This window comes from Amphiura filiformis, chromosome 6 (assembly GCF_039555335.1).
Source record: "Amphiura filiformis chromosome 6, Afil_fr2py, whole genome shotgun sequence".
NCBI lineage: Eukaryota > Metazoa > Echinodermata > Ophiuroidea > Amphilepidida > Amphiuridae > Amphiura > Amphiura filiformis.
In genome coordinates, this window is record NC_092633.1 from 2468079 (window position 1) to 2490962 (window position 22884).

Sequence of the window (22884 nt, forward strand, 5' to 3'; positions counted from 1 at the left end):
TACACACATTTCCTGACAGCCCATGTCAGATCCCACGGTGTGTGTGTAATCCATGGACGAAAGAGATAACAGACAATTTCCAAACAGTCTCAGCATCACCCGTTAATGAGGGCCGATTGTTCCATGAAATGCAACAGATGAAAATGCTATGCATATACCGCATATTTTTATGGTCTTACGTGTAAACACAAAGACACGCAGCAAAGCTCTATCGCGTAGGCACGCAACGCTGGCGTGATTGTTAGACATGGCACAATGGTACACTCAGCCCTCATGAATTTATGTGAATTCACAGCATACGTTGCACAGGGCTTTGACTGTTGATAAATAGTCTGTAGTAGTCTGTGGCATAATCGCTGGATAACACTTTTCAATACGGAATAAAAAGGGTGATCTTAATGCAGCATTATCCAAGTGGCACAAAGGGCTATTCAATTTAAAATCCACACTCCCTTTGTGGAAGATTTAGCTAAAGTCTTCCACAGAGGGAGTTTGAGTTTTAAATAGAATAATCACTACAGTTGTGGAAGATATAGGTAAAGCCATAATACAGGAGGAGTGATGGAGTATGGAGTATTCAAAATGAATAACCCTGATCAATTACATTTAAAAAACATACTGCCCCTGTGGAATCTATTTCCAAAATCTTCCACAGGGGGAGTGTGGATTTTAAATGGAAAAGCACAATTCATGCCCCCCCCCCACCCTTGAAAAGCGTTTTCCAATGACTTTGCACTTTTCCATCCGTGTTACGCCATTTTATTTTGGTGATAGAGGATTTCTTCCACTTCTTTCATCCAAACCGTTTTCTAGCATCCAGGCCGGTTTGTAAGCGGTCTGACCATATTCATTAGTATATCTGAGGGATGGGTTAGGATCCGTGTGAGTCTTACTTCCTAGTGAGGTGTACCTGCATGGGTAATCAATAAACAATGATTGGAATAAGTATAATTTATCTGGGGAAAGAAGAACCATGTATCACACACTAAGGGAGTGTTCATAAATACTTTGGTGGGGGATTGGAAAATATGGGGAGGATAAAAATTTTGGGTCCGAAAAGGGGGGATAAAAAAAATCAGTCCTTGATGAGGGGGGGGAATCAAAAAATTTGAGGTAAAAGTCCAGGGTAAAATGTATGACAAGCCATGCACATCCTAAATATTTTGCGCTTGCCGCACGTATAAATGTGAAGTGTTCAATTGTGTACTCTCAAGCTTCAAATCAACAAAATTTGCACACTTTACAATTTGGGTGTAATACTATGAGTAATAACAGTCATTTTTAGCTAATGAGTTAATAACATATGTTTTTGATTTCTGTTTTAGGACATGAAGGGAGGGGGATAAAAACAAATTCAGACCATAATAGGGGGTATAAAAAAATCCACCCTTATTTACAGGGGATCAAAAACATTTTGATGTCAGAGGTTCCAACTTTTCCAACTCCCCCAACAAAGTATTTATGAACACTCCCTAACACAAATTAACATAAATGGAAACATAACATGCATAGGCAGATAAGCCATATGAAAAACACCGGTCATGCCTGTCTGTACTGGGACTTGAACCCCAGACCTTCAGATAGTGCGTCCGATTATTACGTTATTAGATTATAACGTTAGGGTTAGGGTTACATGATTACATGACCTCCCTCCTAGTAAGTGACCATGGCACAAGGCTACTGATTGGGAAAGTTCAGGGACCGCCATCCACCGAGATTCACTGGCCTAATGAGTACAAATCAGAGAGAAGGTATGTCAATCTTTTAAGATAACAACTTTATTGCCGACTCGTCTAAGCTCAGAAACTGAGCTTGGTAAAATAATCCGGCGGTACACTATGTTGCCCTCCATGAGTGACACACAAACATGGCAGGGTCCATTCTCTTTCCCAGCCATACCACTCACCCTTGATCATATAGTCTACAATAGGGCACATATAACTGTCGTATAAACTGCCATACATCATGATAACTCCATTCTAGCATCGGGTTCACACGCATGTACTCTGGCCAGTCTTTATCTGTTGGAGAAAATTCACTGAGTGAAGCTGCAATAGAAAATAGTTTAGGCAATAGAAACAATGTGTTAGTGTTAGTAAATAATGCACAGCAATTGTTTAATTGTTACTTCTTGGTACTACATTAATGAAATATAGAACACTATGTTGCATACTTTATACTTATACATGCAAGAAGCAAATAATACTAGTAAAATAAGCAATATGACCAATATTTCTTTTCAATCTTATTATTATTAAACATAAAACGTGATAAAGTTGTTTTTAAAGCGCTAAGCACAGAAACAATGCCTAGATGTTGATCCATAAGCATCAGCACACTTAACAGGTTGTCACTGACTACTACAGCCCTATAAGATGGTGAAGTTACGTAATTAATCGGATTAACTACCATAGCAATAGGTACAAACAATTTTGAATATACCGCGCTACACTACAAGCAGGTTGCACTCATCACCTGTCTTCAATCAAAAATAGATTGAATACAATACCGCTCTTTTCAAAGAGACTAATCTTACAGGTGCAAGTAGTTAGCATTTCTTTGACATCTACTGTTCAATGCAGAGGTACCGCATGAACGTAATAGTGCAGCGCGATATAATCAAAAAATTTTTGTATCTATTGCTATGGTAGTTAATCCGATTATTACGTAAATTCGCCAGCGTATATCATTCCATAAACCATTAAGCAAAGAACTGCACACCCTAGACAATCCACAATTGCCCTTCGCAGGCAGGATCAGCTCCCCGAGTTTCGTACGGGTTACAACGAGACAATTAGCAGTAAGTTCCTTGTCCAGGGGGATTTCAAGCGTACTAAATTTTTCCACGAGAGCGTACTAAACCACCGCCAGGGTTCGAACCTGCCAACTCTCACACCATAGTCAAATGAATGCCTTATCGATTGCGCTAACTTGACCGCTAAATCATAATCCATCATGCAGCCCCTAATACGGAATTATTTTAACAGTCATTTTGAATTAAGTTTGATTTTGCAGCCTGAGTAAAACACAGTGCAGTGTTTGCAAGGATTTTCATATTCAGGACCACAAAATGCAAACTAAATATGAGTCTAAACTAAAAGACTAACAATAATAGTACAAGATCAAAATCATTTGTGTGCCTCTTCTTAATCATTTTTGCCATTCTTAATACTTTATGATAATTTTAGGCTATTTTAAAATTGATTAATACATGTATTTCATTTGCATGTGTGACTATTCCTTTAACTTACACACATGCAGAAGTTAAAGCAATATTCAGGTTTTCCTTTTGAAACAATTCCTTGCAAAAGTCCATACTAAATAGAATATTTGACAGATACACACACAAATCATGCTGTCTTAAAGGCCCATTCAGTGATTCGCTCATCCGGATGATCATAAAAATCATAAAAATTCAGATTTTGGTACCTTTGTCATTGTCATAGATGTGCTAACATAGTCTGCGAGTGGTAAAGCCATGTATTTAAGACAAAATAAGACATTTTACACAAATCTGTAATTTAGATACTGACAGTATCTAAATTAGCTACATGTATTTGAATGGGGCTTCAACTTCATCAGTACTGCTGTTTTCTTTGTTTTTCCCCAATTTGTCATTTCAAAAATACCAAATGACAATATGAAGGACTTATCCTTCACTTTTAAGCAATTTATAAACAATTTTAATTTTTTACACTTGCGCTGGGATCACTGAATGGGTCTTTAAGGTCTCACTTTTGACACATTTCTACTTCTATATGTGTATATCCATATCGAAATGATGCACTTGTCGGCTGCTACATGTGTCTCTTTTTACATAATAGCTAAGAATAAATACCAGACTCATCTCAAGTGGAGGTCTCTTTAAATCATTCCAAAGTTACATGGTTTAGGAATACAGAGAACATTCCTAAACCATGTGACTTGGGGATGATTTGAGAAGTCCTCCACTTGAGATAAGACTGGTATGTTCCTAGCAGCTATTATGTAAAAAGACACACATGTATTAGCTTACAAGTGCATCCGTTTAATACACATATTGTTGCCCGACTACAATATTTACCTGAGTATGGGTCTGTTCTTCTTGTTCCCATCAGTACTGCTTTAAGCTCTGGATGTTTTTTCTTCAAATCACCTAATGCCTCTTTCATTCTGCCATGTACTGTTAAAGTTTTCAAATTGTACCTAGAATTTTTTTTTTTAATACACAAAATTAATACATTCTGTCATAGACTATGCCACAGCAACTCATATTGAGTGTACTTGCTTAAAATGCAATCTTACAAAGTGTATCGTGTTTTAATTTATTATACTGTATTATTTATTATTCCTTTTCTATTATTGTTGTTGCTATGTAAGATGGAAAAGCATATGTGAATAAACTACTTTGAATTGAATTGAATTGAATTGAATTGAATTGAACAGTCAATTTTTGAGAAATAAAAAATATCTTATTTATCACAATGAACGCATTCATGCAGTTGAATTCAAAATTATATAGATGTTTATCTCTGGCTCCGATTATACCAAATATGGTGGAGTCAGGACTCTACAGGTCTAATCATTTGGAATTAGCAGAATCCATTAGTTGGTCACGACACTATAGTCATTTTAGGTTGTACCTGTTTCTGCATCACCTATTTCCAGCAACCTCGGAGACGACAACCACTGATTTTACTGATAATACATCATTGCACCTACCTTTTCACTGATTGCGATATGAATGTGTCTATCTCTGGGAATGTAGGCGCTTCAACATACAACACCTGTAGGTGGCCTTTGTAATCAGGAAATTTTCTGAAATATACAAGATACTATGCTGAAGATAAGGTCTGTTAAAAAATTCAATATTATCACTGTAATCTGTCTTTTCTCAAGTTGAAAGTAGCGCCATGTTGGATTTTGCCGTGGCAGATTTGAATGAGTTTACACAGTTGCGTCACTATCGTATGGACAAATCGCCCTTTTACGCTTCTGTATACACCCATCGGGATTAGGTTAGTGCACACGATTAGAATCTGCCACTGCAAAATCCAACTGGCGATATGAGACACTTTATATTGAATTTGCAGGTGAAAAATACCATATTGTAGCCAAATTTTCAGATTTTTCCCCCCTCCCCTTAAATTTTCTTGCCACCCCAAAAGAAAATGGCACCACCACTTGAGAGAAACAGCTTACCTTTTCACTACAGCATAATACATATGTAATAATGCAGTACAATCTTTGCCACCGTTGAATCCAACACAAATCTCTTCAAGTGTATACTGGTCTAGTGCCCTCTCTATGGTGTTAATTGCATTGCCTACTGCCGTTGAAAAGTGCCCACCTGAATTAAGGATCCCTCCAATCGCATAGACTTGTTCTGGTGCAACGGATACCGGATCCTTTTGGTAGTGTACTATATATTCTGTGAGAACGGAACAGAGAAGATGTTGATTACACCCACAGGCACTACTGGCCAAGTTATTGGCCTCTAAAAATAATTTTGATTGGTTACAAAGAGACATGTATCATATATTGAGCCAATCAGAGATAAGGTATGAATGTCCAGTAGGGCTGGAAGGGATTCAGCTTAAAAGTGCGGAGAGATCTAAAAGCTCTATTTCAATTGGTTGATTATATGTGACATGATCAAGGGGAATGAGTCACATGAGTTTTACATATGTTTCTACAGAGGACATTTAGAGCTTTCAGAAACCGAAAACCCCATGTTGATACGACTTTTGTTTGTGAAGTTACATCAATTAATCAATCGCTGAAAACAATGTAAAACAAAAGCATTTTAACACTTTCTTTGCCATTATCGCTAAATCAATATAAGTGACATCCGACTCATTTCCCTTGATCGTGTCACATATCATGAAATTAACCCATTAGAAGCTCTGTCAGAAAGCAGCAGTACCCATTATGGGGTTCAAAATTAAACAATAAACAGTCTAGAATTTATGTATGAGTGAAAATTTTGTCAGCCAAGTCAAGATCTTTTTTGTTTGATTTAGACTTTGGTTTAGAAGTTACAGCCACTTTACTGGGGCATGCCAAAAATCCTGGTCTAATTTCTGAATATTGAGCCGTAGACAATTCAAGAGGTATAACTGATCACACCGCAATTTTAGTAATATATAGGGAAAAGTGGATCAACTAAATTTTCTCTACTTTATGTAAGTCACCGTATCTTGGATGTAGGTGCTTAAAATGGGATGGGATAAAAGCCATTGTGTTGAGATATTACTCTGCATTTTCTGAGTTGAGTAAACAAAGAGAGGCCTAACATTTTTAATATTATTATTTTTTACTTTGGATCGTAACATTTTTTTGAGATACACACTGTAGGATATAAGATTGCCATTTATATTGGGCTGTTCCAGTTGAAATTTATACACCCCCCTATGGAAGATATGACCTTAATCTTCCACACTGTGAATTTCAAATGGGGTTACCTGAATGGGTGACTACATTTGACACCTACACCCTGGAAGATTAAGACCATGTCTTCCCAGGGGGTGTGTGGAATTCAACTGGAATAGCCCATTGGCAGCAATTTGATTTGATTTGATTTTGATTTGATTTTATTCGGTATCTCCATATTGCACAATGTTGCACAACAATACAAGGTAAATAGATATAAAATGCATTAAGATAAATAACATATAATACACAAAAAACAAAGCAAGGAGATATCACAGGATAGCCCTTTAAGCCCAAAGGCTTATTTCCGAAGGGGTCCTTTATACATGGAAGGGCAAAAGGCATACATACATATAAAAACATACAAAGAAATATATATACAAGTGAATATTAAAAGTAAAATAAAATCTTTAAACATGATTAAAATCATTAGAAACTAAATTTGGTTAAAAAGATGAGTTTTTACAGACCTTTTGAAGCTTGGTTTATTAGAAATTGATTTGATTGCACTTGGTAAGTTGGCCCAATCCTGAATGGCATTATAATAAAAAGAGCCAGAAGTGATGGTAGTGGATTTTGGAACACAAAAATTTTGAGCACTGTTTCTAGTACTATATTGGTGCACATTTGAAACTCTAGTAAAATTTGAACTAAGATAGTCTGGGCCAACTTCATTGAAAATATCAAAAACATGGTTCAACCTGAGTTGTTTAGCCCTATTTTGTATGTTAAGGAAATTAAGATCTTTAAAATCATCTTCTGTAATATGATACATGCAATTCTTATTTAAAATAAATCTGATAACTTTGTTTTGAGCAATTTGTAAGCTTTTACTCATCTGCTTATGTGTGCCAGCATGCCAAGAAGAAATAGAGTAATCAAAAAAACAAAGTACAAGAGCAGAGCATACAATTTTCTTGATATTTTGATCAAGAAACTTTGCCTGTCTGTAAAGAAATTTGAGTCTTGAATTTACTTTTTTTATGACACTAAGACCCATTTCGTCACCATTCAAGCACTGGTCAATAGTAAGGCCTAAGTATTTGACTGAGGGAGTAGCATGAATTGTTTGCCCTTCACACTCAATGGTATAATTTTGCCAATTCTTCAATTTACGTTTTGTTCCAAATAGAATGAGTTCTGTTTTACCCATGTGGAGAGAAAGTTTATTATCTATGAGCCATTTGTTACTGCTTTCGAGATTTTTGCTAAGCTGCTGCCCAATTTTCAACGGATCTTTATCAGAAACCAAAAGAGCGCTATCGTCTGCATACTGAAGGAGCATACAGTCAACACAGTTGGGCATGTCGTTCACGTAACAAAGGAACAAAATGGGACCCAAGATACTCCCCTGTGGAACTCCACATGTTAAAGCCATAGAGTTGGAGTCTGAGCCATTAACATTAACAATCTGAGATCTGCAATTCAGATATGACTCAAACCATTTAGTGGAGTTCATTCCCAGAACAGTAAGCTTTTGACATAAAATAGAGTGATTAACACTGTCGAATGCTTTCTGGATGTCAAGAAGCACCATTCCAGTAAACAGACCAGCACTGATTTGGTTTCTGATATGATCTTGAAGATAGATAAGACATGTGTCTGTGGAATATTTACCTCTAAAACCTGACTGAAATTTAAATAAGATGTTATTTTCCATGAGATACCTGTTAAATTGTACAAACACTGCCTTCTCCAAAATTTTGGAGGCCACAGACAAAATACTAACAGGTCTGTAGTTGCCTACTTCCAACCTGCTCTTCTTTTTATATAATGGTTTGACCTTGGCAATTTTCATTTCACTTGGAAACACTTCAGTCCTGATAGAGAGATTAATAATAGATGTAATTGGAGTTTTAATGACTTCTGCAGCATCTTTCAGAAAACGAGCCGGCAAGCCATCTAAGCCAGTGCTTTTATCGATGTTAAGATTGGTTAGCAAGCTTACCCTGTAACATGCTTACGAGCTCAGAATGTGCACTTTCTATTAGTTCCTCATCTCCACTTTCTAAAATCAGCTTCAGTTTGTAGTAACTGCAACAAGTAAATTTATACACAATGAGCCGTTATTGGCAGAAAATTTATAACTTTTTTTATTCAAAATTGGTCCATAATTCCAAGACAAAAGCTTGCTTGCGAATGTGGTGATATGATTAGGTACGCTACTCCAGGAGCTTCAAACAGCTGACCCTCTACTCAGGTGTTCTATTAAATCACACAATATTACTATGGAAATCCTGAAATCCACAGAAAAGATCATTTCTCCCATACTCTGCTGGCAAATGGAATGCCCTACCAGCACATGTAGCTTCAAACCAGAATTTGCATCACTTCAAGCAGGAGATTAACAGCTATTTTGCCACCAACCTAACAGTTTTACACCTAAATAAATAACTGCTGTAACAGAATAGAAAGTTAAAGAACCAGGAGCTACATTTTTTATTTCAGGGCAAATCTAGGCATCATACAGTTAAAGTCATATTATAACATTTCCATAAGAAATAGAATTGTATATTTTTTGATATAAAATGTTAGTTTTCACTGTCAGATATGTCCTCTTTTAATTTTGGCCCAAACAGACAAGGCAATACAAAGAAAATCCCTATCTAATACCAACGCATATATCGCCAATGTGAGCTACTCAATCGAAAGCGAGTCGTATCGTTCTTTTAATATGTCACAAGTGCCTGCATGTCATGTACGTACTGTGTTATGCATATCATGTACAGGTTTGATTAATATTTCCATCGTAATAATAAACCGTCTTATTAAGATAGTTTATTCAAAATCTTGGATTTTGACAAAACTACAGCACCTCAAGTCTTGATTATGCAGGGTATGTTGAAAAATATTGAGGGTGTCCTCCTCGGCAAATGTTATAATATGGCTTTAATGCCTAGATTTGCCCTGAAATAAAACTGTAGCTCCTGGTTCTTTAACTTTTATTTTGACTGGCCCCTGATTATTGTTACCTGTTATGCCATTCTGGATAAGAGCCTGTGGTACTGATCTTTATATTGTGACCAGCCCCTAATTATTGTTACCTGTTATGCCATTCTGGATATGAGCCTAGTGGTACTGATCTTTATATTGTGACCAGCCCCTAATTATTGTTACCTGTTATGCCATTCTGGATATGAGCCTAGTGGTACTGTATCTTTATATTGTGACCAGCCCCTAATTATTGTTACCTGTTATGCCATTCTGGATATGAGCCTAGTGGTACTGTATCTTTATATTGTGACCAGCCCCTAATTATTGTTACCTGTTATGCCATTCTGGATATGAGCCTAGTGGTACTGATCTTTATATTGTGACCAGCCCCTAATTATTGTTACCTGTTATGCCATTCTGGATATGAGCCTAGTGGTACTGTATCTTTATATTGTGACCAGCCCCTAATTATTGTTACCTGTTATGCCATTCTGGATATGAGCCTAGTGGTACTGTATCTTTATATTGTGACCAGCCCCTAATTATTGTTACCTGTTATGCCATTCTGGATATGAGCCTAGTGGTACTGTATCTTTATATTGTGACCAGCCCCTAATTATTGTTACCTGTTATGCCATTCTGGATATGAGCCTAGTGGTACTGTATCTTTATATTGTGACCAGCCCCTAATTATTGTTACCTGTTATGCCATTCTGGATATGAGCCTAGTGGTACTGTATCTTTATATTGTGACCAGCCCCTAATTATTGTTACCTGTTATGCCATTCTGGATATGAGCCTAGTGGTACTGTATCTTTATATTGTGACCAGCCCCTAATTATTGTTACCTGTTATGCCATTCTGGATATGAGCCCAGTGGTACTGTATCTTTGTATTTGGCATTGAATTTGTTGAGAATGTCCACAACTTTTAACTCGTGCTCACTCAGATATACTTCTCGCACATGGAATGTGATGCCGGAACTGGCAAATAACTGGTCCTGTCAACAACAAATTTATAATAACATGTGTAATTGTTTCATTTATACAGTGGTGGCATATCCCTGCAACATTTTGGTAAAAATATTATTACATATTATTACATATATATTCAAATGTGTCTCACAAAAAACCCATTTCCAGCACACCATACATACCTTAAGAGAATGAAAGGCTCGTTCTAGCAACGATGGAATACCAGGAAAGACAAACACATTGTTCACAGAGACGAGTGGATAGTCATGCTTTGCGCCTGTCTTCTGGTTGACGCCGTACAACAGACGAGTTGATTGAGGTACCTATGGAGGAAAGAGGAAATGTACAAAGGTAGTTTTAACAATTTTTTAAAAAAACAGCGAATAGACCAAAATCAAAGTTTCATATCTCATTAATTAGAAAGAATTAAGGTCTGTAAGTCAGCCTTCAAATTAAGAATTTGAAAGCCAATCCAAAACGATTTGAAAAATTTGAAAAGGGCACCAAGGCAATTACATGTTTTTGAATGACTTGAAAACAGATAGAAATGTATGGCACCAAGGCAACACTTTAGGACATTGAAGGCAATAGCCTTCGATTAATTTGAGGGCTGCTGTAAGTTGGTGGATTTGAAGAGCTCCAAAACATATTGCTACACACCAATTTTCTCAAAAATCTCAAATAGAGCCGTATGTGACGAGACCAACGTTGTGTACTGTGTGGCGTGGGTCAACCTGCAATACCATGCTTTCCAATGTCATCATCAAAACAAATAATGATAATAATTATAATAAGCTGGAAAAGTTACATCTCTGTTTTAGGTACAAAAGAATGTTGTTTCCGTAACTTGATAGCTGTGTGAGTGGTAAGGTAATCCCTGTAATTCGTCAGTCGCAACACATTGTGGCGTAGAGTGATTTTTCCAAATTTTCCTATAATAGTTATTCCTTTTAACATTCAAAGATACAGTTTAATAGATTGAACTAAGGCCCGGCAAAAAAAGAGATCTCGCTTTTCACGCCGCGAATCTCGCTATTAACCAATTATCTCGCTTTTTAAGAAAGTTCCCGAGCAGTATACTTACTATAAAAATGTTGCTTTATGCCATAAAAGTTCACCGAATTCCACTAAATGAACTTCTCCATCGGAATGCAAGTGCAAAAGCCAATGCTTTACTTAATAAAAAATGACATTTCATTGCAAATGAGTTCAAGTTTAGGCCAAATATCATTATATTTATTGAATTACTGGAATATTTTGACTATAAAACATAATTCAAGGTCAAATTTTTGTCACTTTTTCTTCGACTCACGCCGGCATCGGCAGTTCTGTTTACATGTACAATCTAAACTGACCTAATCTGAACAATAGAGGGCAGGCAACATTTTTTATTTATTTATTTATTTTTTTTTTTTTTCGTATTTTCTGGCGTTTTTAAAGCTTCTTGTGCCATTTTTCGGGGGAAAATCTCGCTTTTCTCGCTTTTTAAAATTTTGGATCTCGTTTTTTACTTCCAAAAATTGCGTTTTTTGCCGGGGCCTAGATTGAACCTTAAAACTTCAATTTCAAGTGGAATAGTGCCATTGTGAGATAACGATGGAGGAGTATCGACTCAGTTATTGTTAACATACATGTATCTTTCAAGCATGTTTTTCTCGTATTTTGTCTTTCACGTATGCCACTATGTGTTGCGACCGATGAATTCATTGTTGCTAACAAGAGAATGAGATAACCTTATTAGAGTGTTACATATCACTTCATACCTTAGCCATCTTGAGATGCGGCGAGTCAGGACTTAAATCATTACCAAAGTATTTCTTGCATGCAGCTTCTATTTCTGGATGAAGGTAAAGCTCTTCCTTAAACGCCATCGCCACTCCTACAGAAAATGAAACAAAAAACCCAGTTACACAAAATCTGTCAGACTATAGTCATACCATCTTTCCCCAATGATGCTAATTAGCATCGTTGGTGCCCAAGTTACTATGGTGTGACTATAGTTAGTACAAACAACAAACCGTGTGACCGGTACAATGCGTCATCCGATCATGCATTTCAGCATGAAATCAAGCTCTTAATAACCATTATCCGGCTGTAGTACACTGCTGTGTGACCGTACATTGTTTCGTCAACTATAGTCAGACCATGGTAAAGAAAACGATGGTCGGATGACGCAATTATGTACATCTGACCAGGGTCTAAGTTTGCCAGGCACATAGCAAAATAATCCGGAGGTACCTTGAGTTGCCTCCATGAGCGACACACAAACATGGCGGTGTTTGTACTGTTTGATTCTACCCAGGGCATTAGCCAGGAGGATTTGAAAGTAGGGCATCCAACCCTTTGAATGTCGTACTTGCTAAAACGCATCATTTATATACATTTAGAGGCTCCTAACAGTGGTTTGTAATTCTTAGGACTGGCGGGATATTACAGAAAGTTCATACCAGACTTCTCAGCCATAGCATGCCCATTGACAGATTGCACCAAGAAAGGAGAACCTAACAAAATCAGATGGGGAAATCCTCAAGAAGAAGCTTTCACAGCACTGAAGTGTAAGCGGGCAAGCTCACCAATACTGCATTTGCTGCACTTACAGAAGACATTCATTCTTTGTAGTGATACGTCAGATAAGGGCATAGGGGCAGTATTGCTTCAGGAGCACGCTGGTTAGATATTTCCAGTAGCCTACATCAGCAAGAAGTTGACTAAGTGTCAAAGAGCGTATTCTGTGATGGAAAAAGAATGTTTAGCCATTATTTGGGCTATTCCACGCTTCCAAGCATTTTTATATGGCCGCGAATTTGTGATCGAAACCAATCAATCACCAACCACTATCCTGCTTGATAAAGTCCAAAGTTGCGGACGAAAGGATTATGCAGTGGGCTCTTGCACTCCAACCTTATAGGTACATGCTTTTTTTTTTGACGGCCTCACGGACGGCTTAAGCATTTTGTAGGCCATCCATTTTCGTGACAGGCCGTCCAAATGACGGCCGTACAGGTCTACCTAAAGCTTTGATTCTACCTCATCACAAAGTGTAAGACAGCCTTTGGATATATACTTTCCATCTGAATTCTTCAACTGTTACCAACCTATTCATGAATTCCATTACCTTCTAATGTGAGGTCATCATGTGTCGGTCCAATTCCTCCTGATGTGATCACGTGTGTGAATCTGGAAGAAAATGTAGCTATTTCGTGAGAAATAACTTGTAAATCATCACCAACTACTGATATCTGAAAGATAAAAAACACCACTTCACCTTAGTAAACAGGAATTTTCTCTTTCGACTTAAGATCTAACTAAGAATATCAATATAACACCTTAAAGCCATAATATAACATTTGCTGAGGAGAACGCCCTCAAAATAATTTTAAATTCAGGTTTTTACACGATTGTAATGTACTTTGGTAAACAAAGATTCTCTGCAAAAATCAAGACTTTAGGTGCTGTAGTTTTCTCAAAATCCGAGATTTTGAATAAACCGCCGGAACCGTCGTTTTATTATTACGATAGAAATATTAGTCGAACGCGTATGCGATGTCAACACAGTACTACGTACGGGACACATACACACGCCAGAGGATCGTACCATATTACAAATGCATTGGCGCTTGTAGTAAAATCCCAATTTTCTTTGCTTTACCTCACTTGTTCGGCTCAAAATTAAAAGGGGACATATCTGACAGTAAATGCTAACATTTTATTGAAAATGAATACTAATCTATTTTTAAAGAAATGTTATAATATGGCTTTAAGTAAATCTTGTTATACATTATTGGAAGATTATACATTGTACATGCAGTGATGCAGGTCATGTGTCATACAAGAAATGATCCATTGCAGGGCTCAAAATAAATGGGGCTAAGGGCGACATTCCTCCAATCCCGAAATAGCCCTCAAAATTAAATTATGGCACAATTTTATAGCCCTGAAACTAAGGAAATCATTTTAATTTAAAAATTTAAATCAGAATGATTTTTTACCACCTAAAATAAAAAAATTTTGAGGCCTAATCCATTGCACTGCTTCATATTATTTATAAGACTACAATCACCATACTCATTTGTGACTGACCTTTTCAACTTTGACCCCAAGTGTATAAAGTTCTTTGCAGAGAAAGTGAGAATTGGTATCGGCGGTGTGTCCTTTCAAGATTTCATCTCCAATAACTGAAAAGAAAACAAAAAATAATAAGATTTCATTCTACACATTGTTAATTTGGAATAATTTACCACCATGCAGAATAAACATGGAAAAACAGTGGTATGATCGACTGGAATGTAGAATGAATTGGTATAAGCCAGAACTCATTAAAAAGGGAACGCTTCATTGTAAACCAATGACTACCCTTTAACTCACTGTTCACTTGTTTAATAATAGTATCCTAGCTTAATCAGACAGGTCTGAGGTCTTCATTCTCTGCCGTCGTCTGCTCTTCTCTTCACAGCTCTAAATTTGATCACCTGTCCCAAAGTTCATCATGTGTTTCCATTTTAAATAAAGTTAACTCCCCTCCATTTTCTGGGCTACTAAACAAAGTATTCCATCTGAAATGCATACACCCCCTATGGAAGATGTGACAATGATCTCCCACACAGGGGGTATAGATTTCAAATGGAGTCACCCATTCAGGTAACCCCATTTGAAATTCACACTCCCTGTGTGGAAGAACAAGGTCATGTCTTCCATAGGGGGTGTATGGATTTCAACAGGAATAGCCCATTCTATCGCTAGAATATCAAACAAACTCATCTTCCAGGACACAGTCCCAGGAACAGTCTTTTGGAATTTGCAGGAGAGCATTAAATAGCTCTTCTGGAGCCTTCAAGGAGAGCTGTTTAGAACATTTACAATAGAATGTAAGGACAGAATGGTCAACTAAGGAGAGCTATAAATCACTCTCCTATTTCAGATTTAAGGAGAGCAGTAGAGAGCGATTGCTCTCGCACTCCTCAAAAGGCAGTCCCTGCAGTCCGGGAACCCCAATGTTTCTATATCCCAAGAATGACCTGTGAATGTGTTGGAGACAAAAACTCATACTCAATAACTTGAGGTCGACTTTTGAGCTATAATTGTTTTAGAGGCAAATGAATCAAGCCCTTAAAACAGCTCATTATGGTGCATGGCACATTGTGTATGTGCCCAAATAAGATGTTACTTTACCATAATTGGTTCAGTGTACAAGAGCTTACACGTAAAGTGAGTGGCTTACAAAGTTGTTAGCAGGCTTTCATTATATGGCTCTTTGCCAGCACATAGGCAAGTTTATCACCATTTCTGTCTAATCTGTTTCCTGCAAGTTACATTTACAGTGTACAAAGCTTCAGGTCCATTTATATCAGGCACTTGCATTTGCTAGTTAGTATAGAATTTTTCCTGAAGTTGATGTATGTGACGTATTAATCTGATCTTCTCAGACCAGTGTCTGCAATTATGGAAATTAAGCATTTTATCGTTGCACAATGTCATAATCAGTGTATTTTGCAATGCTGGAAAACTTTTATATGGTGTGTGTCTAGTAATACTTTGGTTTTGAAGTTGTGAACTTGTGATATTTGAAAATAATCCTTTTCTGATATTTTACATTGTTTTTTTGATCCATATGCCTATATTACAATACTTGTAAGTATCTAATATCGGCTTGATTTGTCGAACAGACTGTGTCACATAGGTAAATTTCTGGAAAGTGTTTTAGAAGAATCCAAATTCCACAATGCACAAGATCTTAAAAACAAGTCATGTAGAAAGTCTTTAAATGCAGTGGCATAATTAGAGAGAACATCCACACAGTGCTGGATTTGACTCCTGGGTGATGAAATTCAACATAAACTTTGACTTGACATAGAGGCAATCAAAGGGTGCATTGAACACCTATATGGTGGTTACATATATACCACAGACCCATACATGACTTTTGACCAAGTCACCACCACAGCAGTTGCATCAAAATAGTCCCAAACAGAAATGTTTGGTAGACTCATAACCGGTGCGATCTTACCTTTCCGATGTTGATTAAGATACTTCTTGCATCGATCCCGAGATGCGGAAAAACCAATAGTCATTTTGTCCCACATAAATGAATACATAACAAAAAAACCCCGATCCCCCGGTGGACTCACCCAAAAGGTGACGTCACACCATATGATCGTCCCTTATCCGACTTGGGATCCCCTACTCGGACCAAACTTGTAGGGGGTGGCCGGGGTCCGGGATAATCAACATCGGAAAGGTAAGATCGCACCGGTTATGAGTCTACCAAACATTTCTGTTTGGGACTAGACTCAGTACACCGGTCGATCTTACCGTTTCCGATGTTGATTAAGATACTTCTTGCATCAACATCTGAAAGATCGATCTAGCAAGTAACCGACGGATGGAGGTACAAGATTGGTCAGCATCTGATCAGGGATTGGGAGCGGGTAACAATGGTTTTCGCGAGGTCAGAAATATTTTCCCCCAACGGTCGGGAAAACAAAACAGATCACGCGATCACAGACATTAGGGTGCATCTATAGCCCCCATAGTTTGCATTATTTTTGTCCATAGCCTTAACATGTTCCACTTGTCCTAAAACTAATCCCTACAAAATTTTATTTAATTCGGAGTTTGTCTTATGGGGCCACCACAGACTTGAAGTCCGAAAATGGGCTTGTCCATTGAAACGTGTAGTAAAGTGAACTTTGCACTCTAAAAACACCCTATATAATGCATGTAATGTATAAATGGAAAGAAGAGGGCCATATGAAACATTACTTTAACACTCTGCTGTGGGATTTGTTTCTTGGATATTCAGATGAGGGTCAAAGGTCAACAGAGTTCAATGTCAGCAAAGGTCAAATGTCAGCCAAATAAGGTCAAAGGTCAACAAACATATAAATGACATTCAGAGCAGAGAGATGGTTATCTTGAGTTTGTCGAGCTGTGCATCCTCTTAGGAAGCGATGATTATATTTAAGTATAAGTATATTTATTAAAACCAACATATTGTGACCCGAAGGTCAAATTACATGTCAATGTACAGAGTAAAAGCAAAGCATTCATTAAAATTGATATAAATATGAAAAAAGTATATAAAATAACATAAAATGGCAGACACAAGTAAATACTATAAATTCACACTATTATTGCACAATAAATGATGATGCAGCAATGTCAAATAAATCCAAGCAACCTGGAGATCTCCACAAAGCCCGTGGATGGCAAAGCTATTTTACTCAGTAAAGATCTGTTTGCTAGAAGCCCAGATTTCACAGCTGCCACAAGGTACCATAACAGCCACCCATCAAGTGCCGAAAGTGAGAGAATTTGTTATCTTCGCCACTCTGATCTAAAGTTTATGGTGGTTGACCTGCACTTCAGCTGCTGATGCCCTATATGGCATGACCTCAATCTGTTTCACAAGTTGCTCATGTATGACTATGAGGCTGTGAATCCAGTCATTTCTTCAAGTGCAATTAAAGCTTTGAAGCGTCACTTATGGTACTTGACAGGAGAGATGATGCCCCTTGCACTGTTTAGTGATAGAGTGCCCACAGATGAGCGATGTGCACTCGCTGATAAACTCCTTGCAGTTAAACCTGCAATAGACATCTTAGCACCTAAGATTAGAAGCGGATTGGATTAGCCTTTGGAAAGCCTGAGTGTCCAACCAACATCATCGCTGCAACATCTCTTGGAGACTTGGTCAACGAGGACTCTTGGTTCACTATCCACATCCTGCAAATAAACACTTTCTCACTGAAGATGTTAATACATGGCAAATTCTCCAGCATATCAAGAATCCTTTGCCAACATTGGAGCCATCAATGTTATCAACGACTGTGCAGAACGCGGTTTAAAGCTTAGCGCGGACTTCTTGGATGCAGCAAGAACGGAAAAGCACTCCCAAAATACACTACAAGTTGTTGAACTAAGCCGCAAGAACAAACCAAATCTCCGAAAGCGCAAATCTAACACTGATGATTAAAACCAGACTCCTCAAGAAGCACTGAACTTCTTAATGAATGTAATTTAGTGAGTGCTGAAAATAGCATTTTAGGATTTTAAAAGCGTACTTTTAAGCTTGTATTTCATTCTGATATTAATTATGCATGTTTATAATTTGATATTGCTTTGATGTTTTTTTTATTGTACAGCGCTTAGGGGCCTCTGGGCATCAAGCGCTTTATCAAATGCTGCTTTATTATTATTATTATTATTATTATTATTGTAAAACTCTTTTACATAAGGCAGCTATTACTTGATACAGCAATCAAGACTGCAAACATAGCTGCCATTTACAAACAAAATATGCAAATGTTTTGGAAATGGTCTAAAATCTTTAAATTGATGCACTTAGCAGTATTGAGAATATGGCAGCTATAATTAGCCACACAAAGTATATGAAGCAAAATAGCTGCCTTATGAAATTGTGATATAGCTTATCATAAATGTTCTGATGGCGGTGGCCCCATAGGACGAGGTCCGATTTCAATGAAATTTTGTGTGAGGTATTTATTTTAATAGTGGAACACATTTATACTATGGACAAAAATCAGGGTTAACATTTTAAAAATAGGGGGGCTATAGATGCACCCTAACAGACATAAACCTCCTTACTTAATAAGTTCGGTGGTTAAGAATAGCGACACTGGTTCTTACCATGCTGAGTATTCTGTATAGTCTGAAAACCTGGTACCCGTACACCACCGTATTATGATCGCCCGAACAATGTCCCGGTAAACCTCCCGCCCGTCTCTGATTACTAACGTAAGCGGAAGTATCGTAGAGAAGGGCGAAGGTGGCTTCCGGGACACCGCCTGCTAGATCTCCTCAAGGGACAACCGAACGGTATACCCAAGATGATGAGATAGCTCAGTGTCGAGTGGGTCGTGGGACCTTGAAACCTTCACGATCCCCCGGACTCCACCAACACCTGGACCAGCCATTGCGACAGTGGCTGGACCGAAAGGCTCTGTAAGAGTGATGAATGCGGTCGTGAGTCCCTCGCAAGGCTTGTGTTCAGAAGAAATAGTGCTGCAGCGCCTTATCGGACACCCCAGCCTATCTTTGGCTTCAGCCGAACCTTGCCCAACCCTGGGGATTGGAGAGGGACGAATGTCGGTATGCACCGCGCCTGCTCAGTAGCCACGAGAACAGAGCGCCCGAAACAGTGTCGCTACAGTGTTTGTGAACACGGAAGCTAACCTCGAGACCGTGTGCAACTCAGCACCGCCGTCCCGAAGCCAACGCCAAACCGGAAAGCCATCTTGAGAGTTACGTATTTAAGCGTCGCTTCTGACGGAAGGTCAAAAGGGTGACCCTTAAAGTAATCTAAGACTGTGTTGGGATCCCTTAGGAGGATCACTTTCCTTTTGGTGGACACTGCGTTGAACATACCGTCGAGGTGTAGACTAATAAGGTAACCATCGGCTATGATAGTCGACCCGTCTCGAAACCTCGGTGAATGGAGAGGACAGCTGACTTTAAGCTGGCCCCAGTGGCCCACTGAAGTCTTGCTTGGAACTTTTCTGTCAGAAACTCCGGAACTAGCAGCACAGAGGCTCTAGCGGGAGAGCTATTTGTCTCATTGCACCAAGCGTAGTATGGAACCAGACTCTGGCTATACGTACGGAGGGTAGACTTCCGTCTAGCCCCGGCGATGAGAAAACAGCTTCTGATGAAAAGTATCCCTCGCTCGCTGCTTCCTGGTAAGGGCCATGCAGCTAACTGCAGGTGCTCTAGTGATAGACTGGTACCTCCGCTCCGGCATCCGGAGTAGATCTGGTACCTAGCAGAATGACAATGCAGTCTTCCCACCCGATCTTGGCCACCACCCTCATGAGTAGTGAGATCGGAGGGACTGCATAAGCTGTCATCCCTCCCCAGTCTATGGACAGAGCGTCCACGGTGAATGCCTGGGGGTCCGCGACCCTTCAGCAGTACACCGGCAGTGGATGATTGCGATGAGATGCGAACAGATCTATCGAGGGTGGTACATCCCTTGAAGATCGTCTGAGCGACCTCGCGGAGCAAGGGACCATTCTGCTGGTCCCGACGCCCTTCCTCGTGACAGATTGTGCGTGAGGATGCTGGTGACGCCCGCGATGTGTATCGCTCTCATCGTAATCTGCCTGAACTTGCACCACCCTATCAGGTGTCGTGCATGCAGGCTCAATCGTGGTGGCCCGGAGTCCCCTTGTCTGTTGGGGGTAGGCTACCACGGTTGTGTTGTCCGTCAGGACAACGGTATGTGATTCCACGATCACCTCCTCGTAAGCGGGGGAGGTTGATGTGCAACTCTGTCTCTATGGCCCCCATAGGCCCGAGACGGAGTCTCCGTGGATGTGGACCCCCAGCCCCGCTTTTGGCGCTATGGTCGCGTCACTCACGTGACATACCAGGGGTGCAGGAAACCTGACACCCTGGGTCAAATTGGGCTGATGGGTCCACCACCAGAGTTCCTCTCGCGTGATCTCCGACAACGGAACCGCGAGGGATATTGGGTGACGACTGGGCCTGCAAGCAGGCTAGAAGGTGTAGTTGGGTAAGCCTAACGTAGAAACGGCAGTACGGTACGAGGTCTACCATACTGGCCATTAGGCCTACCACCTTCATCCACGCCACAGCGGGTATTGCCCGAGACTCGGCCAAGAGTTGGGCACACCGCACCATGTTAAATCACCCGCCGGGTGAGGGCACGCGAACCCTCCGTGAGGGTGATCTGAGCCCCTACAAATTGTGGTGTTCTGCGTCGGGACCACGCTGGACTTTTTGAGCTGATCAAAAAATCCAGGGTCCCGCAACCCCATGAGACCCGTAGTCTCCAGTGGAGTGCGTCCGTATATGAGCCAAACGTCCAGGTAGCAACTGATGTTGACACCCCTGTGCTTCAGGTACGCTGCCACCGCTCTGACCAAGAGTGTAAACACCCTGGGAGAGATGGACAGGCGGATGGCCGGTATCAAAACTGGTAATTTTGATCCTGTACCTAGAAGCGCAGATGCCCCCGATCTTGAGAGGCGATTGGCATATGCAGATAGGCGCCCGAGAGCTCTAGCGATGCTGTTCCCATACCCCTGATGGGGCAGGCTAGCACCGAGGCGAGAGTCCCCACCCTGAACCTCTTGGGTCTGAAGAACGGGGGGTAGACCGGGACAATCGCCCGCTTCGTGAGAAGCTGTGTGATCCCTGTCAGTAGTGCCCGACGCTGGGGGCCGTCTGACGGCACTACTGTGGACCTCTGAAATGTGCAGGCGAATGTGGGGAGACTGGGTTGCCAGTCTGTAACCCCACTCACTCACCACTGACCATACCCAGGCGCCCAAAGAGATGGTTTCCCACCTCTGGGCGAAAGCCATAAGCGGTCGCCCACTGGGAGATCCCCTGTGGAAAAACCGCCGAGCCCCCCAGGAATGCTCCGCCTAGCTTCCCTTGGAAGAGCGCTTGCTCTTCTTCGGGGCTTGCCAGCTGTTCCTGTGCTACCCTTGCGCCTCCCAGAAATGGGTGCTGCAGAGGTAGTGGGCTCGGGTACTGTTGGTGGTGCACGGCCTGCTGAAGTCGGAGCTCCTACCCATGGTAAGGGCAGTTTCCGACTTCTTCAGAGTGCTCCGTTGGTAGCTTCTTTGCACGGTCCTCCACCGAGCGCAGAAGCATCCAAAGAGAAAAGGACCCTGCCTTTCCATCGCGTTGAGCGATTGGAGTGGCAGGCCCCCACCCCGGCGCTGAGTGGACACCCTATGGGCTAGGCCCATGGAGCTCTCGTTGAGGCTAGCTGTTAGCACCGCTAATAGGCTCACCTCGCGGAAGAGCTCAGATGTTGTCTGAGCGTGATACGCTTGCCGACATCTGGGTCCCTCTCGGATCCCCTCAGGTAGGTCCCGTGGTCCTCCGCGTTACATTAAAGAGGAAGCGTGCAAGCACGCGGCGCCATAGCTCTACTGAGCTCGACAGCCCACGATATCTACCCGTGAGGTTTGCCGGGAATGAGAGTGCAGGCGCCCCTGTGAGGAAGCAGCAGCTGAGCATCCTACTGAAAGGATCCCTGGTCCTCCTCCATGGACTCCCCCTTAGGCGGTGTCCGGAGGAAGATCAGTGCTGTTGCTCCCCTCGCAGGGCAGCGGGGGAAGGAGATTGTAGTGATGTCACTACCGGACTCAGCTTCCGACTCCTTTCCCTCGCCCACAGTATCCGTATCATGCTCCGATGATGACGGTAACTGGGGACGGGCATCTGAAAACGGGTAAGAAGGCATAACCACTGTGTGGCTCGCCGACTACCTGCCAGCAGAAGAGGGAGTACTCCCGCAAGACCCTGAGGTATCCGCCATGGCACCACTGGGTCCGCATGCCCTCGCAGCCGTCGTCCTAGCGCTAGCAGCACGGGGCCTACCCTGATCAAGATCTGGGTTAGCCCCATGCCGGCTGGCCTGGTCAACAGCTGATGGTACTGCGTGGCCATCGCTAGGCGACACTTGCCACGGTGCTAGACCGTGGAAGAAAACACCTCTGCGGCGGGTACCACGGGCATACCCAGCCGGCAGCTGACCCTGAAGGATCCGCCACCAGGGTAACCCCATGGT

The 22884-nt window shown here is 40.8% G+C and overlaps 1 protein-coding gene across 1 annotated transcript in view; it reads right to left on the reverse strand.

Moving 5' to 3' along the window:
• Positions 1-695: 695 nt before the first annotated feature.
• The window catches only part of LOC140154813 (FAD synthase-like), a 36318-nt gene continuing 14129 nt past the window's right edge, over positions 696-22884 (reverse strand). The window contains exons 2-12 of the mRNA XM_072177400.1: positions 14400-14494; positions 13435-13558; positions 12083-12198; positions 10502-10642; positions 10194-10345; positions 8360-8445; positions 5182-5410; positions 4702-4797; positions 4064-4185; positions 1907-2048; positions 696-910 (exon numbers count right to left, since the gene is read on the reverse strand). Coding sequence (XP_072033501.1) covers positions 760-910; positions 1907-2048; positions 4064-4185; positions 4702-4797; positions 5182-5410; positions 8360-8445; positions 10194-10345; positions 10502-10642; positions 12083-12198; positions 13435-13558; positions 14400-14494 — 1454 coding nt within the window. The 3' untranslated portion in view covers positions 696-759. The remainder of the gene's footprint in view (positions 911-1906; positions 2049-4063; positions 4186-4701; positions 4798-5181; positions 5411-8359; positions 8446-10193; positions 10346-10501; positions 10643-12082; positions 12199-13434; positions 13559-14399; positions 14495-22884) is intronic.